Source organism: Bos javanicus, chromosome 19 (assembly GCF_032452875.1).
Source record: "Bos javanicus breed banteng chromosome 19, ARS-OSU_banteng_1.0, whole genome shotgun sequence".
Taxonomy (NCBI): domain Eukaryota; kingdom Metazoa; phylum Chordata; class Mammalia; order Artiodactyla; family Bovidae; genus Bos; species Bos javanicus.
The window spans coordinates 31,784,907-31,803,757 of NC_083886.1; the positions used below are offsets into that span (position 1 = coordinate 31,784,907).

The 18,851-nt window shown below is 47.2% G+C and overlaps 1 protein-coding gene across 3 annotated transcripts in view; it reads left to right on the top strand.

Moving 5' to 3' along the window:
• Positions 1 to 652: 652 nt before the first annotated feature.
• DNAH9 (dynein axonemal heavy chain 9) overlaps positions 653 to 18,851 on the top strand; it is a 285,157-nt gene continuing 266,958 nt past the window's right edge. The window contains exons 1-5 of one of the 3 annotated variants that reach the window (XM_061391097.1): positions 653 to 1,153; positions 9,803 to 9,999; positions 12,072 to 12,230; positions 12,845 to 12,975; positions 18,637 to 18,848. In XM_061391097.1, the coding sequence (XP_061247081.1) occupies positions 737 to 1,153; positions 9,803 to 9,999; positions 12,072 to 12,230; positions 12,845 to 12,975; positions 18,637 to 18,848 (1,116 nt within the window). In that variant the 5' untranslated portion in view covers positions 653 to 736. The remainder of the gene's footprint in view (positions 1,154 to 9,802; positions 10,000 to 12,071; positions 12,231 to 12,844; positions 12,976 to 18,636; positions 18,849 to 18,851) is intronic. The other 2 variants (XM_061391100.1, XM_061391098.1) reach the window with 2 other exon arrangements.

Sequence of the window (18,851 nt, forward strand, 5' to 3'; positions counted from 1 at the left end):
ATGACAGCTCCTAGCCACATGTGATTATTTCATTTTAAATTAATTAAAGTTAACTAAAATGAAACATCCAGTTCCCCAGTAACACTGCTGCTGCTGCTAAGTCGCTTCAGTCGTGTCTGACTCTGTGCTACCCCATAGACGGCAGCCCATCAGGCTCCCCGTCCCTGGGATTCTCCAGGCAAGAACACTGGAGTGGGTTGCCATTTCCTTCTCCACCCCAGTAACACAGCACATTCTAAATGCCCAGTAGCCACACAAGCACTGTTATAAAACATTTCAGTTATCATGGAAAAGCTATAAAAACTTGGCTGAATTCCCTTACATTTGACATTGTTTTACCTTTGCATTACACATTTTGGGAGCAGGTGGGAGAACCATAATACTTTCAGTGACTGAAGACCTCTAAAGAATTTAATGTGACTTTAGCCAGCAGCCTCCTTTACCAGCATTTATACCTTTGATCGCGGCTCCACGTACCTCATCAAAAAGCCATTGCCCTGGACAGTCACAGGCGAGCACCTCGAATCCGCTAGATTAGACTGGAAACCAGCCCCCTCAGATGGTCTCCTAGCAACAGAGACGCGACCCCGCCCCTTCCCTTGCCGAGCCTCTCCTACCTTATTGGCCTTGAGGGGGCGGGACCGGGAGTCAAGTGTCCAATAGGAGGGGAACGGAGGAGGGAGTCCTGGCCGCGTCCCCGTCGCCCGGGAAACCGCGGCATCCTGGTTTGCGCGCGATGCCGAGCGCGGAGGAGCGGGCCTCGCAGGCTGAGGACAACGCGGACGGGGAGCCCGGCGCCGACCCAAGGCTGCGACTCCTGGGGGCCTATGTGGCCCGGAGCCTGCGGCCGCCCGCGGGCGCCTGGGAGCGCTGCGCGGGCTCGGCCGATGCGGGGCAGCTGCTGCACGCCTTCCTGGGACAGGGGGCCGCGGAGGGGCCGCGACCGCTGCTGGTGGTGCGGCCCGGGCCTGGGGGCCTGGCGGTGCGCATGGGACTGGACGCGGGACCCGAGGCCGGCCCGCCTAGGGCTAAGGGGCTTTTTTTCCTGCGCACCAGGCCTGAGCCGCCAGGCCCCCGCAGCCTTCGCGGGGCAGTGCTGTGCGGGGACCTGCCCGCCGCGCCGCTGGAGCATCTGGCCGCGCTCTTCTCAGAGGTGAGAGTAGGCCCACCGCCCCGCGCTGGCGCCGCTGGGGAGGGGGACGGGAGCAGGGGGCGGGGCCGGAGAACCGGGGCGGGGCCTCGACAGCCGATGGGAGCTGAGTTTGAGGAGCCGCGAGTAAAATAAGATGGGCGGAGCGATGTTGGAGGGGCGGAGCTGGCGGGAAACTAGGACCCTGGGCTGAGCTTGAAATGGAAGCTAGGGGAAATCTGAGCCGGGGTCCTGTCGGAGTCTGGACGTCAGGGAGCTTGCTTCATTCCTGGTCTGTATTCAGGCCAAAGTCAAGGGGAGGCTAGAGTCGGAAGAGGGCCTGGATCCTGACCTCTTTTGGAGGCGCTATCTCTGAATCCCCCCTATATAAACTGGCATCGCAAATGATAGGGAATATTAGACCCAGGGGCATCTCCTATGGATGAAGGAAAAGAGTTAAAAAGAAGAGGTGGTTTGGTTTTGATTTTCATTTCATTCATGAACCGGAGGTCAGCCCTGTGCCCAGGTAAGCAGCTGGGACATCCAGTATATGAAATGCCCAGCAGGCATTTGGACGGGTCCGCCTGGAGCACAGGGAAGGAAGAGCTCTAGGGATTGGGTTACGGGGGCTTTGGTGGCACCACAGCAGAAGACTCGAGAGGGCAGGGGTGCCTGGGAAAGACTTTGGGACATTTAGAACTTTCTGGAATGTGAATAAAAACTTTCCTGAAAGTGAAGTGGATGTGCCTCTGGAGGCTTGATCCCCTGTTGTATCATGTTCCCTGTGATAGGTACTGTGGGGAGCACCAAAGAAACATGACAAGATCCCACCTGTGGACGTCATCATATATATCAAGTATTTAAAGCTAGTAGACTTCCCAGGTGACACAGTGGTAAAGAAGCCAACTGCCATTGTAGGAGTTGTGGGTTCAGTCTTGATCAGGATGATCCCCTGGAGAAGGAAATGGCAATCCACTCCAGTATTCTTGCCTAGAAAATCCCATGGACAGAGGAGCCTGCCGGACTGCAGTCCATGGGATGGAAAAGAGTCGGACACAACTGAGCAACTAAGCGCATGCATGCACTCGTATACACACACACACACAAGGTTGGCCTCAGTGCTTGAACTGGGTACTAGAGGCTCTCTGCTACATCAGGTGTTGGGCCTTTGGTTGCTCCATTAGGAAGCTGTGGGGAGCAGGAGTTCCAGAAAAGGGTCACGGATGACCGAGGAACTCAAGGGGACTTGGGGAAACTAGATTGTTCAGTAGATATGGGAGTATTTCAATATTTTCTTAACCCAATGGCTTTATTGCTGTTTGTTTTCTGAACATTATCCATCCCTGTAGGAATCCAAGCTTGGTTCACAACCCTTCTTAAACAGTGATGATGGGAAGAAGTGCATGAAAATGAATTCACCGTTACCAAATGGGAAAGGGAGGAGGGATAAATTAGGAGTTTGGGATTAAGAGATTAACTATATATAAAATAGATAACCACCAGGGACCTAATGTATGGCACATCGAACTATACTCAGTATCTTATAATAACCTATAATGGAGAAGAATCTAAAAAAGAATATATATATATAGGCTTCCCAGGTGGTGCTAGTGGTAAAGAACCTGCTCCGGGTTCAATCCCTGGGTCAGAAAGATCCCCTGGAGGAGAGCATGGCAACCCACTCTAGTATTCTTGCCTGGAGAATTCCCATGGACAGGGGAGCCTGGCAGACTACAGTCCATAGTGTCACAGAGTCTGACATGACTGAAGCAACTTAGCATACACACATGCATATATATATATATATATCTCATTTTGCTGTGTACCAGAACAGAAACTAAAACAATATTGCAAGTCAACTATTCTTCAACAAAAAGAAAAAAAAGAAGATAAACAAAATGCAAAATAGATGAATAGATTTTTAATTTACAGAATAAAAAAGGTTTACTGATATGGAAAAAGAAGTGCTGTTGGGTTCGTATGACAGACAGATGCATGTGGTCTGAGAGCCCTTCGTGTTCACCTCCATTGCTGAACTGGCTCCTGAACAAGGAAATGGATTAGGATAAACAGAGAGCAGGGTAACTTGAACAAAGGTTCAGAGATGGAGCTACACCTAATGTATGTAGAGGACAGCGGGTCATGGCCAAGGAAATGCAGTCCAACCGGAAAAAGTAATTTTAAGATACTTCAGACTCTTAGGGACTTGCCTGGTGGTCCAGTGGTTAAGACACCATGCTTCCAGTGCAGGCAGCATGGGTTCCATCCCTGCTTGGTGAACAAAGATCTCCCATGCCATGTAGCGTGGCCAAAAAGTAAAAAAAAAATAAAATAAAATACTTCAGACTCTTAAATGTTTGAGAATTTTTGTTGGTGAATTGAAAGAGGCTGGAAACAAACAATGTTCATCCGTGAGGTACTGGGTGAACAAATTAAGGTCCATCTATAATTAAAGGGAACGACTGATATGAGACAGCCCTTAATTTTCTCTTTATTGTGAAAACATTAAATTCACTCTCACAACAATTTCCAACCTCTTACCCATCACCGTGCAACAAATCTCCATCACCCACCGATTGTGCATGGCTAAAAATCTCCAATCATGAGTAACTCCCACCTCCCCCACCCTCAACCCCTGGCAGCCACATTCTATTTTCTGTGTCTGTTAACTCAACCTCTCCAGGTGCCTGACAGAAGTGGAATCAAGTAGTATTTGTCCTTATCTGACTGGCTCATTTCACTCAGCAGACTGTCGTCAAGGAGGTTCATTCTCAAGGTAGCACTGTGATGGACTTGCTTTCCTTTTTAAAGCTGAGTAGTATCCCATTGTATGTATATATACATTTTCTTTATCCCACTTATCCAGGGATGGACAGTTAGGTTCCTTTCACCTCCTGGCTATTGTGGATAATGCTAAGATTTAAGGTAAGTTTTTAAAGGTGCAGAAAGGTATGCTACCATTTCTGCTAAAAAGAAAAGGGAGGGAGGGAAGAAAAAAACTTTATTTAGAGAGTAATCCCTGGGCGGGAGGAAATGGGCAACTCAGGGAGGTATAGGGATAGACTGAAGACTTGATTTCGACTGTAAAGCTTTTGTACTTAAAAAAATTTGCACCATGTAAATGTGTTATCTGTTTTAAAAAATCGAAATAAAATATTTTTAAAAATATCTCAGGCCTTTACTTGAATTTCTCAAAACCTCTCAACAGCAGTCCCTGGGCCACACAACCCACCCCCTCCAGTCCACTTCTTTCACACTCCCCAAAGAGGATCCAGGGCTAATTCAGGATCTTGCTCATCTCAGTCTCCCGAGCCCCTTCTCCCCTTCCAGCTGTCCTGCCCAGTCTCATCTCCACCTTTGGCTATGAGCTCCCCTCTCCTAATACCTTCCCATAAAACTGCACTAAAGCCAAAATGTCCCCAAGCCATAAACTATAACTTTGTTTTTGCCCCATTACACCAATACAAGGTAAAAAACAAATAACATCCAGGAAGCGTTTGGAGAAAGAAGTTAGGGAATATGGTAACCAGCCCTCCTGCTCCCTTTCTTGTTCCTCTCTGTCCCTTTATTCACTGCAGCCAGCCAGGTTTCCTTTCCTAGGGCTCTGGAGCTCGGATACTGTGTTGGAAGTTTGCGGTTTGGGAGAGGGAGTGTTACACATCTTTTCCAATCAGGTGTCCAGTCGGGGGGACCTCCATCTGGGTCCTTCCCTTGTCCAGTGCCGGCTAGTGCCAAGTAAAGGAAAACAGGTTCAGCAGAAGTGGGAGAGGTACGGCTCTGACACAGCCCACGTTCTATCCAGGTGGGCAGTGGGGTGTCCCGCACGGCGCACGGTGGACAGCGAGGGCGGGGCTGAGTGGGAGGAGCAGGCATGCGCAGAGTCTCGTGCGTGGTGGACGCATCATGGGTGGCGGCCCTCGGCCATTTTAGACTTTTCTTGGTTCCAGTAGTTTCTGTACTTTTCTCCCTGGCTATTTCTGAAGATTCTGCCTTAGTTCCTGTTAACTCATTGTTGACTGGGGGATTTTTGAAGAAACTAATGCCCGTGGCCGGCAATTGTATTTCAGCAGGCCAAAAATTAATTCTGTCATTTTCCTAACTCTCTGTGGGTTACTATATTCAGTATAGGCACACGTGTAAAGTCTTCTAATTTTTCATGTTGTCTTCAGTCCACTGTTCTGTAGAAGCAAAGGAGCGTCCTCCAGCACCGTGAGTTTCATTGTTACTTTCAGTATCAGAATCAATCACTTAAGGTTTTTTTGTTGGTCTAATATTCACATCGTGTGAATCAGAACTATATTCTGAAGAACTGCTATTTTCAGAGACACTATTATATATGTCGTTCAGATAGTCAGGGAGCGTATATGCATAAAATTCACCGAAAAAATTACTCTTCACTCAAAATTTCGCCATGCGCCACCTTTGAAAATTTCACATTTAGAATATACACAAGATTGGAACAAAGCACTAACGAAGCAAAATGTGAATGATAACGACATTCATAAGTTGTATCATGAACCCTTAATCAATTTTAAGCTCTTAACAAGTCCACTTGGTGATGTTAATTGTATCACTCTCTAAAAACATACTGATAGGTTTTCGGTCAATAACGTTGGGGTAACAAAAGACATGTTAATACGTCTCTAGTCAGTAATGTGTTAAGCAAGTACAGCTGTAGATGAATGGGTTGGGAGCCAGAAAGGGGAGGCTGTAGGTTGGTTTTCTGTGGAAGTGTGGGTCTCCCGTGGTCTCAGCCTGCTATGATTTGGAGCAGGGCTTGCGTTCCCCGCCAGAGCCTGGGCTGGGTGGTGGCAGTGAAAGCCCCAGTGGTCAGTGACAAAGGGCCCTGGCCCTCTGACTTTGCAGAAAAGAATTCCCCAAAGACCGTAAGTAGTGAAGCAAGTATTTACTAAGAGGAAAAGAGTACAGTACATGTGGATAGACACACTGATGGACTCAGGGAGAGAGTCACTGAATCACACCCTCGTGGCAGTTTGGAATAACTTTCATGGGATATTTCTTCCAGGTTTCCCTTGGCCAGTCATTTTGATTTGACTGGTTCACTGCCCATATTTGGTTTATCTCAGGATCCTCTCACGTGTGTCCAAGCATCCCTTAGCCAAGATGGATTTTACCAAAAAGGCATGTGGGTAGAACATCCCTAGGCATAACTCCTCTTTGGGCTTGAAGGAGCCTTTTCTGCGCACATGAGGTCTGGGAAGTTGCCTGACTTCCGGAAGAAGAAACATATAATCTGTGCAGGGTCCGGCCTCCTCCCTTAATTGCCCTGCTGTTCTCATCTTGGAGTTTCAGTCCACAGGAAATGAATCTCCAATAGATTTACCCCCACTCCCCCAGGGCAGGGGGTGGGGGGCATCTGCCTTCTGCCTCAGGTCCTTTTCCCCAGACAGGAGCGTGGATTAGGAGTCTGGGGGATCCAGGTTCCAATCCCTTGTTCTGTCAGATTTCTGCAGTGTGATGTGAACTCCCCTCAGTCAGAATCAACACACCTTGCAGGCTTTTCATGAAATTCAAAATAATTTATCAAGATACTTGAAACAGAGTATGTTAGCATCCCCAAATCCAAACTCATACTCCTTGCCACATGGCAGGCTGATAAATCAAGAGAGAAGACACTGGGGCAAGGAATAGTGACTCTATTAGAAAGCTGGCAGTTTGAGATGATGGACTGGCAGAACCCTTTTCCAAGGGAGAATTTAGGCTTCTTTCTACTAAAAGGGGAGGGAGTGTGGCTGTTCATTGCAAATTCTTGGTGCCTGAATCCTTTATTCTTGCAGATGTCCAAGTGGGTCTGGTCACATTGTAAGCCTCCAACTGGACAGTTATTATTCTCTGTTCTGCAATTTTTTATTATACCTTGAAAGGTCAGGCTTGGGAGGCAGAGCCTTGTGAACGGACTGTCATGTGTATTTCTGGCTGTGGGCAACTTCCTTTTATTAATACAAAGAGGCAGAGCCAACATGACTAAGACAGGCAAGAGAGGACAAAGACAGAGTAAAAGGAACTGAACCCACGTAGAGTCAGGTTTCTTCTCTGTTACGTTGGGCTTCCCAGGTGGCGCTAGTGGTAAAGAATCCGCCTGCCAGTGCGAGAGAGGCAAGAGATGTGCATTCAGTCCTTGGGTCAGGAAGATCCCCTGAAGAAGGAAATGGCAACCCACTCCAGGATTCTTGCCTGGGAAATCCTCTGTCCAAGGGATTTTCCTCCTGGGAAAGACTGGTGTCTCAAAGAGTTAGATGTGACTGAAAACAAGTTGTTACATTAGTTGTAGGTTTTCCTTACAAATGACAAGAATTATTGTCACTCTACATCCCACTTAAAAGCTTCCTTACTTCTCTGACCCCTCCTTGTCACCTGCTCTAACCCAAACTCATCTCTTCCCAAGGATTCATCCCTTCTACCTCTGAGCCTGGAGGTGGGACAGGTAACCTTGCTCCTACTTGCTGCTTCTAGATTCAAGTCAAAAAATATCCAGCTTGAAGCTGATGCCATTAGACAAAGCTACCCTCTCCCCCCATTGCTGTGTCATAAACTAATGGCACTGCCTTCATTTCCCCATGATTGGGCTCCCACACACTGTGACTTTCCTCAGCTTTGCTCCTGTATTAACATGTGGCTATATCAATGGATAGCGGGCTTCCCTGGTGGCTCAGTGGTAAGGAATCTGCCTGCCAATGCAGAAGATGAGGGTTTGATCCCTGGTCCAGGAAGAACACCTGGAGAAGGAAATCGCAACCCACTCCAGTATTCTTGCCTGGAAAGTCCCATGGACAGAGGAGCCTGGTGGGCTACAGTCTATGGGTCAAAAGAAGAGTTGGACATGACTTAGCAACTGAGCTCAAGTGTGTGTGCACACACACACACACGTACACACACATATTACCCAAATACTGATATAACAAAATATAGTAATAAACTCTAAACTGGCAATAAAATAAGTAGATAAAATAAATACATAAATAAAATGGCCTCTGAGATCATGCTTACCTGCATTTGTCCTGCTTTTTTTTTTTTTTTTTGCCTCTTGGCCTTTGTGACAATTTCAGTTGCTTATATTCACCCTGTGATGAGGAAGGGATTCTTGCCCTAGGGTTCTGGACATGGCTGAACACACAACACTGGACAGATGACACTGCTCACAGGTTATTATCAGAGATACAGTCCAGAGGAGGAGGACCCTGTGCCAGGCAGGGCCACATAGGGATTGCATGTGGGAACAGAGTGAACGACCAGGAAGTGTGGGAGACAAGCTTTGTACTCTCCAGAGGGTATGGGGCCCACAGGTTCCTGGAGGAGGATGGGATTGGCTTGGGGGAATATTCTGTTGGCTGGCAAGGAACCGAAGCCCACTCCCCAGGGATGAGAAGCAGATGTGCCTGGTGCCCTTGATAAACAGGGATGTTGGATGAGGGACCTTCTCTGCGGGAGCAGAATGGGTAGGGAAACTTGTGACGACTGGTTATTGCAGCTGCCCCCCACCCCCAATTTTACCAGATGTCAAGGCAGTACATGATGTTTATTTCATAATGTTAGGTATTAGCTGTTAGGTCTTAGCAGACAGGGAGACCTGCAAAAGGTCGTGCATAGCTCTCTCGACCTTTCTCAGAATAGTCTTCCTTTAAAAAAAAAAATTTTTTTGTATTGGGGTATTATAGCTAATTAGGGCTTCCCTGATAGCTCAGTTGGTAAAGAAACCACCTGCAATGCAGGAGACCCCAGTTCCATTCCTGGATCAGGAAAATCCACTGGAGAAGGGAAAGGCTACCCACTCCAGTATTCTTGGACTTCGCATGTGGCTCAGCTGGTAAAGAAACCTCCTGCAATGGAGGAGACCTGGATTGGGAAGAACTCCTAGAGAAGGGAAAGGCTACCCACTCCAGTATTCTGGCTTAAAGAGTTCCATGGACTGTATAGTCCATGGGGTTGAAAAAACTCAGGCATGACTGAGCAACTTTCACTTCATAACTGATTAACTGCTGAAGCTTCAATACTCTGACCACCTGATGTGAAGAACCAACTCATTGGAAAAGACCCTGATCCTGGGAAATATTGAAGGAAAAAGGAGAAGGGGGTGGTAGAGGATGAGATGGTTGGATGGCATCACTGACTCAAGGGGTGTGAATCTGACCAAACTCTGAGAGCTAGTGAAGGACTGGTTAACAATGCCGTGATAGTTTCAGGTGGACGGCAAAGGGACTCAGCCATACATATACATGTATCCATGCTCCCTCAAGCTCCCCTCCCATCCAGGCTGCCACGTAACATTGAGCAGAGTTCCCTGTGCTACACAGTAGGTCCTTGTCGGTGGTTATTGTTTAGTTGCTAAGTTGTGTCCAACTCTTTTGACCCCATGGACTGTAGCCTGCCAGTCTCCTCTATACATAGGATTTCCCATTCAAGAATACTGTAGTGAGTTGCCATTTCCTTCTCCAGGGGATCTTCCTGATGCAGGGATCAAACCTGTGTCTCCTACTTGGCAGGCAGATTCTTTACCACTGAGCCACCTGGGAAGCCCCCTTGTTGATTATCCCTTCTAAATATAGGAGTGGGTACACATTGATCCCAAACTGCCTAACTTCCCCCGCCCCAGATAGTCCTTCTTTAGGGTTTCAGAAGTTGCCCACCTTTGTTTCCCGTGCACATCTGTTCCAGGTTGTCATCCCTGTCCTGGCCAATGAGAAGAACCACCTAGACTGGCCCCACGTGGTTTGTCAAGATGTCCAGCGGCATGCCTACAGCCTCCAGGGTGACCTTCTGGTTCTCCTTGAGCAAGCGAAGGGGAAAACCCTGCTGCCCCTTCCAGTCGGCTCAGAAAACATGGGCTCTGAGGGTTCTGAAATCGAGGCCACGTAAGTACCGCCAGGCTGGCCATATGGGTCTCAGAGATAGGGGAGATACTGGTTTATCTGAATGTTTTCTCTACGACTTTTCTGTCCCTGACTCTGCACGTCTCCTTCTTCTGCACACAAGCCCACTGTTGGCCAGCATCCTCAGACTGTGTGTTCCATGCTGATTACCACCGTCACCAGTACCCCCACCCAAGTCTCTGAAGGCTATCACGGCAACGTGGCCTTCTTTCTGCTCAGAACTATCTGAGAACTGAGAGCAGCCACACTGATTCCAGCGTTTCCCTTATCAGGACCGTGTCTCATCGTTGGCAGAGACCCAGGTCCAGTCTGGGAGACAGCACGCCTCTTCCCAGCATTTACTCAGCACATCATGTCGCTGTCCAGACCCTCTACCAGCAGCAGCTGGAGAGTGTTTTCAGATCCTGGGGACATTTTTTTTTTCCCCAAGTAGAAACAAATCAGCTTTGTCGAAGTTTGAGGTCCTTGCCTTCTGTGACTGGAGAGGCATTAAACCCCATGGCCCTTCTCCTTATAGGAGTGATACCCACTGTCAGCTTCCACTTACCATTCCAGCCCTGAGCTATCTTTGCTTCTGTTCTGTGGGGATTTTCTTCTTTTTCTTTAGAGTCAGGCTATGTACCTAAAATAATATGTATATTTTTTAATTGTCTTCTAGTAAGCATTCTGTATGTTTGTGGCAACAGTCCACTTTCCTTCACGCGTTCAGTCTGCCACATTGCTGGGACTTTGCAAACGTATTGTCTGTTCAGGGCCCATGATTTGATCTGCAGAATGAGTAATGCATGGGATAGAAATATACTTTACAGTGAGTTTTTTCATATTGGAAGTAATTTGCTATGTATATAATTTGAAGCAATCCCAGTTAACTGGAAAACTTATAGGGGCTTCATAAAAATATACAATTTTCAAAATAAATACCTTCAAACGACCCTTCTTCTGTTCCTTCTCTCTTTGAACATAACAACATTCAGTGTGAATGTATAATCATTGTGGTGTTTGTCTCCCTTTGTTCAAATTTGATAATTTCCCAAGAGGCTGGATCGTATTACTGGGAGGTGAGTATCTTCTACCTTTAATATCATCCATAATCACTTGTGCCATATCATTGCTCAGCAAATATGAACTTAATTAAATGAAGCGAAGGTGGATTTCTGGCATGAAAAATGCAAATGACAGATTCTCTGTCACCTGTGTCCTGTGTTCTCGGCATGCCTGTGTGTGTGCTAAGCCACTTCAGTCGTGTCCAACTTTTGCGACGCCATGGACTGTAGCCCTCCAGGCTCCTCTGTCCATGGGAGGCTCCAGGCAAGAATACTGGAGTAGGGTTGCTGTGCCCTCCTCCAGGGGATCTTCCCCACCTGGGGATTGAACCCCTGTCTCTTACATCTCCTGCATTGGCGGTGGGTTCTTTACCACTAGTGCCATGAACAGCTGTCAGTTCAGACTGTATGAAAAGGCAAACCAGAATGTATTTTTGATTTTTAATCCTTTCCAAACATCCCTAGTTAGTTTATTTTAAAGATGTATGAGGGACAACACATGGGAATTCCATCTTCACTGGAAAAGTGAGGACAATAGTAATGTTCAGACATCTGACAACTTGCCTGATGGAGGAGGAAGTAACCTGTTTCTTCTTGCTGAGGCGGTCAGAACTGAGACCAGATGAGGGACTAGCAGGGAGATGAACCTGGTCCTGGGTAGAGACAAACTCTTTCCCAAGGACAGCTGATCTTCCCAAAGAATGCACTGCCTCATCAAGCAGGGAGCTGGCTGGCATTGGTGGGACTCAAGGGTTGGGGCTTCCCTGGTGGCTCAGATGGTAAAGAATCCACCTGCAGTATGAGAGACCTGCATTAGTCCCTGGGTCCTGAAGATCCTATAGCGAAGGGAATGGCTACTCAATCTAGTATTCTTGCCTGGATAATTCCACGGACAGAGGAGCCTGGCGAGCTACAGCCCATAGGGTCACAAAGAGTCGAACACAACTGAAGTGACATAGCCCATAGAGTTAAGCTCTTCCCTGCATCCCAGGAGACTTGTCTCTTTCGCAGCTTGGATTCTACGGACAAGTCCATCATCTACGCCATTGAGTCTGCAGTGATCCAGTGGAGCCACCAAATCCAGCTGGTGCTCAAGAGAGAGTCTTCGCAGCCACTCCTCCAGGGGGAGAACCCTATCCCACAGGTGGAGCTGGAGTTCTGGAGGACCAGGTGGGCACAGAAACGCCTCAAGAAACGAGGCGTGACCGTTGAACCTTGGCGAGAGTGTCACCTCCCAGTACACAGAAGAGCTGCCTTGACTCAAATGACACTAAGCTGTTGGCTCTAGGGCTGATGAGAGAAGCCTGGGGGTGGGACCGGCCTCAGTAGCCACCTCCCCCAGCCCATTTCCACAAACGGCTCCAGCCCCGTTTGTGTCCCATGCCGAGATACCCCATCCTCTTGCCTGGTTTCCTGACCACTCTGCTGACCTACTGTGGGGCCCTTCTCCAGCAGCCTTTCTCTGACAACACCTCTCTCACCCCACCCAAAACCTCACTGTGAGAGCTAATGACCTCCAGCTGCTGAGCTTCTGAGCTACCAGATGGTCAGCAGTGTTCCCTGCTGTTACCTCCTACAACTGCTCCTTTGAACCTGTGTCCAGACTGAGGCTCTTGCCCTTGCTATTCTGGGAACAGAGGCCCTGGCTCTTTGGACTAGAGCATGGCCTCTGCGGAAGCACCCCAAGGCAGACCTCCTCTCTCCATCTATCTGAAAGCCAGTCATGGCAGCATGACTGTGTTCCCTGACGTTGTTCTGGACTGATGCTTCTCCTTGTGTTGCAGGTGTGAAGATCTAGAATACATTTATAATCAGCTGAGAATGATAAAGAGGAGGGGCATGGTGGGACTTCTGGATAAGCTTCAGAGCAGCTACTTTCCAGCTTTCCAAGCCATGTTCCGAGACATTGGAGCAGGTGAGGATCCACAAGTATTTTCATACACGGACTCAACTTTCTTATTTAGTGCCGGATTATCTTCCTCTCTGATTTCAGCAGCTTCTAGTCCTCACAGCCCTCCGACCTGAGATGGTTTAGCACATTGGCAAGAATACCAAACCTAGAAACAGGAAAGTAGCCACCCTGTTCTATATTTGCATTTCTAGAGCTCTGAGACCCTGGCAGAGTCACCTAACCTCTCTGAGCTTTTGCGTGTAATGCATACGCTTGCCGCCTGCTTCCCTGGGCTGCTGGGAGAGGATGTAAGTGTGAGTTCTTTGCTGACTGTAAATCATAATCCCTCACCTCTGGAGTTCATGTCCTTCCACCCCCAGCTCCTTGGAAAGTCTCTGTTCCATTTCTTCCTCCATTCTGCTTTTTCTTTTCCTACTTGTGTCAGATGGGACTGCAGTTTCCTGGTCATCTGAGCACCAGAAAAGATTGGCCCTTGTCAAAACTGCGAATCCAGCAGAGTCTATACTTAGAAGTAGGTAAATCCTTTCAGGGCTCCCTCTCCCCTCATCAGTGCACTTCACTTTCTCCTCTCAAACCTCCTCCGGGCTCTTGGGTATTGTAGGTTGAAATGTGCTTCTAAAGGTGTTTGCAATTTCATGCTATTTAAGATTAATCTCCGGAGAAGGCTCTGGCACCCCACTCCAGTACTCTTGCCTGGAAAATCCTATGGATGGAGGAGCCTGGTAGGCTGCAGTTCATGGGGTCGCTCAGAGTCGGACACGACTGAGCGACTTCACTTTCACTTTTCACTTTCATGCTTTGGAGAAGGAAATGGCAACCCACTCCAGTGTTCTTGCCTGGAGAATCCCAGGGACGGGGAAGTCTGGTGGGCTGCCGTCTCTGGGGTTGCACAGAATCGGACACGACTGAAGCAACTTAGCAGCAGCAGCAGCAGCAGCAAGGTTAATCTCAGCAGTGATTCTCAAGTGCTTTTTCTCTATCAGAACTCTTTCTTTAAATGCAACCTCCTGTGTCAATCCAGAATGTAAAACTTGCCAAGGTGTATTTGCTGTGCTAAAGAGGGAGTGTCCTGTGTCCAGCCCACTGGTGGAACCCTGTCGCACCTTCTCTTCCTTATGGTGTGGGGTTTGGAAACCATGCAGATGAAGGAATAAAAGCACCGGTGGTGGAGTTTCTGACTTGTGCTTTATAATAGAGAATAGCTGGCTTAAGGAGCTGGTCTCTGGGGTCCTTCCGGACCCTAATTTCTCATCCCAGAGGCCCTCTGCCAGCACCTAGAGCTGGCTTAGAATGGGGTTCCTACTGGGGCCCCAGTCTGTTGCTTCTCTGAGAGGTTTTGTGTCTCAGAGCAATCAAATGTTGTTCCCAATTTATACTCCAATTCAAATGAGGTAGTGTCCCCAGAAGTGATCTGTGTACCACTGTTAGTATGAGAGAGAGCTGGGGTAGATGTCTGGGCAGGTGTATTTTATTTTTTATGTTTTAAATTTAATTTAGTTAATTTATTTTTTAAATTGGAAGATAATTTCTTTACAGCGTTGTGTTAGTTTCTGCTGTTCAACATGCATCAGCTGTATGTATACATATATCTCCTCCCTCTTGAGCCTCCCTCCTAACCTCCTCCCCATCACACCCCTCTAGGTCATCACAGAGCACCCAGCTGAGCTCCCTGTGCCGGACAGCAGCTTCCCACTAGCTGTCTGTTTTACACATGGCAGTGGATATATGCCAATGCTACTCTCAATTCATCCCACCTTCTCCCTCCCCCACTGTGTCCACAAATCCATTCTCTGTATCTGCATCTGTATTTCCTGCCCTACAAACAGGTTCATCAATGCCATTTTTCTAGATTCCATTATATATACATTAATATACGATATCTGTTTTTCTTTTTCTGACTTTCATTCTGTATGACAAGCTCTAGGTTCATCCATATTTTAAAATATGCAAAAGGGTAACTCCTTTTTTTGGCATGTGATGAGAGTTTTCCATTTATGGTTTTATAGAGATTTAATGGTTTCATTTTATATGATTTTATTTAGGTTAAAATTAGAGTCAAATTAGGGAAAGGTATGAGGTAATACTACAGGTTGTAGGCAGTCATGACAACTATCATAAAGGGGGTATGCCAAGGATGGAAATTTGAGGCTCTGGAATAAAACATATAATAAAAGCGTATTTATGAATTTATTATTTAGAGCCCCAAGTATATTTTTCACATTAAAAGATTAATAGAGTACAATCATTCACATTGATTAATAGTAATAAAAGATTTGGTTCCCCAGACCGCCTTCTAAAAGTTTTTTGCAAAAGAATATATTATGGCAATGAAAAGAAATTAGAAAAAAAAGACAATATCATCATAACTGTTTCAGAGAAATACCACTGTAAAAATAGAAATCCTTGAAATATATAACTCAATCCAAATAATGGAAGAAGAGGAATTTTGATCATAGTTGCCAGGTACAGACTTGGTCAGAAATTTTATTGGGATCTTCAGAGAATAAAAATATTTTAGCTGGCACCTGATTTTCCTTATTTCTAATTTAATTTCAGAGTTGTTGTCCTTATTCTGCAGATAGTATGTGCTTTGCACATACTGTATGTCATGATCAGGGTAGTTCTTTGGCTCACAGATGGACAGAAGAGAAGGGCAGGAAAAGATACAGTCCTGGATTGGTGGGCACATGGGGAGTAAAGAAGGAGGTTAAAAGAACGTAGAAAAATGTGTGTGAACGAGATTTTCTGAAGTGCAATTGATTGGGCAGCAAAGAACCTTGGGAACAGTAAGGGTACCTTGGAAAGAAAAGACCAGGGGAGTAAAGACCAAGTAGGGAGTTCCTGCCTCTGGCCGCTAGGAGGCAAGGTTGGCACAGTGCGGCCCAGTTGCCAGTCCAGCATATTTGTGGGTAGAAGCGTGTGGAGAAAAGGGCTTCCCAGGTGGTACTAGTGGTAAAGAACCTGTTTACCAATGCAGGAGACATAAGAGACATGGCTTCTATCCCTGGGTCAGGAAGATCCCTTAGAGGAGGTCATGGCAACCTATTCCAGTATTGCCTGGAGAATCCCATGGGCAGAAGAGCCTGGTGTGCTATGGTCCATGGGCTTGCAAAGAGTTGGACACGACTGAAGCTACTTAGCATGTGTATGTGGGGAGAGAAGTAAAGTCCAGAGGTTTTCTGGAGCTGCCATGGAACTGGCTCTCAGGTTCCCATGAGAGCCCATCACATGCAACCCTTGTCAACACGGACTCCCCAGCACTCAGTGACATCAAGTTAGTAGCTTGAGATCAGACACGGTGGGAAGATTAGGAGTATTTACATCCCAGAAATTGGCAAATGCTAAAGGCTTTTGGGATCAAGGCTTTTGTCCCAGAAGAGCTGTGGTTAAAGATTTACCAGCAAACCACATATATTTCTGTGCAACTGGGGTTTATATTTGAACCTGTTTAGTTTGGTTTTTTTGGCCACATTGCCCGGCCTGTGGGATTTTAGTTCCCCAACTAGGGATCAAACCCAGGCACTGCACAGTGGAAACACAGAGTCCTAACCACTAGGCAACCAGGATATTCCCTATATTTGCATTTTTTAAAAGCTGTTAGCTTAACTCTGTATCTTTCTTCATCTGCCTTGTGAGCCAAGATGACTGCACCCTGGAGTAGATGAGCCAGCCCTCAAGTGTTGAGCTCTTGAAAATCAGGGAAGTGCGTATTTGTATGATTAAAGGAGATTTTTCTTATTAAAAAGCACAACATGAAAAGGAGGCTCCCGTGGTGTGATGCTCTGTTTCTCTTCCCTCAAGGCACAGATGAAAGCCTGAGCATGTGCTCATTGGAATGACTGTTGGATTCTGACACCCCCAACCCTACAGTGGTTCTGATACTTCCATCAAACCCTCCCATTTAAGAATTGCTGTTCTAGTTGATTTACCATGACATCTGTCTTTTAAAAATTGGGTTCACATAGTCCTTCCCACAACTCCATTTGGGGTATAAAGCTTGATATACATCCCAAACCTTGATGTACACACCCCAAACTCCCATGTGTAGTGAGCCCCACAACCATCAAGCCAGGGGTTCAATGTAATAAACTCAGGTATAATCCTGCTTTTGCTCAGCCGGGCAGGGCTGACCAATTAACTGGTAGACTCAAGGCAGGTTATTTAGGTCTTAGTGTTATTGTTTTTTTTTTAATTTTCAGCAATTTTTATCGGATGGTACAGTGGTTTTATTTACTTATCTATTTATTGGGCTTCTCTGCTAGCTCAAGTGGTAAGGAATCCACCTGCCAATGCAGGAGATGCAGGTTCTATCCCTGGGTCAGGAAGATAGATCCCCTGGAGGAGGAAATGGCAACCCACTCCAGTATTCTTGCTTGGAGAATCTCATGGACAGAGGAACCTGAAGGGCTACAGTTCTTGTGGGGTCCTGCAGAGTCGGACACAACTGAGCATGCAACAAATTACAAAAAATTAGAAAAAGAAATTTATTTGTTATTTTTTGGCTGTACCACGCAGCATGCAGGATCATAGTTCCCTGACCAGGGATTGAACCCATGCCCCTTTCATCAAAAGTGTGGAGTCTTAATCACAGGACAACCGGAGAAGTTCCTAGGTCCTAATTCCTTTGCTTACAAAGTGGAAATAATGAAGCTACCTCATATGATTTTCTATGAGTTTTTCTATGAGTGGGATGGTGTTTGGTATATTGAAACTGTTTACTAAACAGTGTATATATTTTGAGTTTCTTTTAGGATGAATACAGAGCTTCATCCACATAAAATAACCCAAGACCATGTGCTGTCACACGACAGTGCCGGGTTACCTGCCCAGGAAAGAACCAGCCTTCCTAAACACCCGTTTCTGGGTCTTTGCATCCCCTCTAAGTGGCTCTGCAGAATTAGCACCCAGAGCTACGGTTTTCCTCCTTTCCCCCCTCGGCCACCACAGGACGGCAGATGGAAAGTGCTGTTTTTCCTCGGCTTCATTCAGTGGAAATGGCAGGAGGTTTTCCTGGCTTTGAAGACCGGCAGAGCCTTGCCATAATCAGCCTGAGCTATTTCTCTATTCCCTGTGACTTGTCCTCCGTAAGAGCTCAATGAGATTCTTTATTGGCAAATATTTATTAGAGATGTGATCGTGCACGCAGCACCTCCTTTGGTACAAGCACTGAGCTAGCCGTCTTTGCTGCCTTCACAAGAACCCTTTACATGAGTGACTGTTCAGCCTGTTGTTGAGATTCAGACAGGATAGTCATGCCTGAGGTCACACATTTGATGTATCGGCATTTGAAGGCAGATCTTTCTGACTCTTAAAACCCGTCCTCTGTCATCCATCCCATATTACCTCAGAGGTAATACCAGCAAACAGTCACCAAGCATTTTCTACACACACAGCACCAGAGGGCCTGGGCTTGGGAGGGCCAGGAGGCCGTCCAGATACAAGAATTCTGTAAGAGAGGCTCCTCAGACCCCTCTCCCAGCTGCCCAGGGCTCTTCTGATTTCAGTGTTTCCTTGCAAGAGCTGGCCAGCCCTCTCTGCTCCCTCAGCCAAGGAAGAGATCACAACCCTTGTTTTCTTATCCTTCATGCCCAGGCCCCAGGGCTCTGCTGGGCGGGTGTGAGCCTCAAGCTGGTACTGTGATGGGTTGTCTCCCGTTCCTTCCAGCTCTGACGGAGGCGCGGGACATCTACACCCACCTGGCGCCACTGCGTCGTCACCTGGAGGACCTCAAGAGCCTGGAGTTTCCCGACGTGAAGCCCCGGCTGCGGCCCCTGCTGCACGTGGTCTGCCTGATCTGGGCCACGTGTGAGTCTTACCGCTGCCCAGGGCGGCTCACAGTGCTGCTGCAAGAGATCTGCAACCTTCTGGTCCAGCAGGTG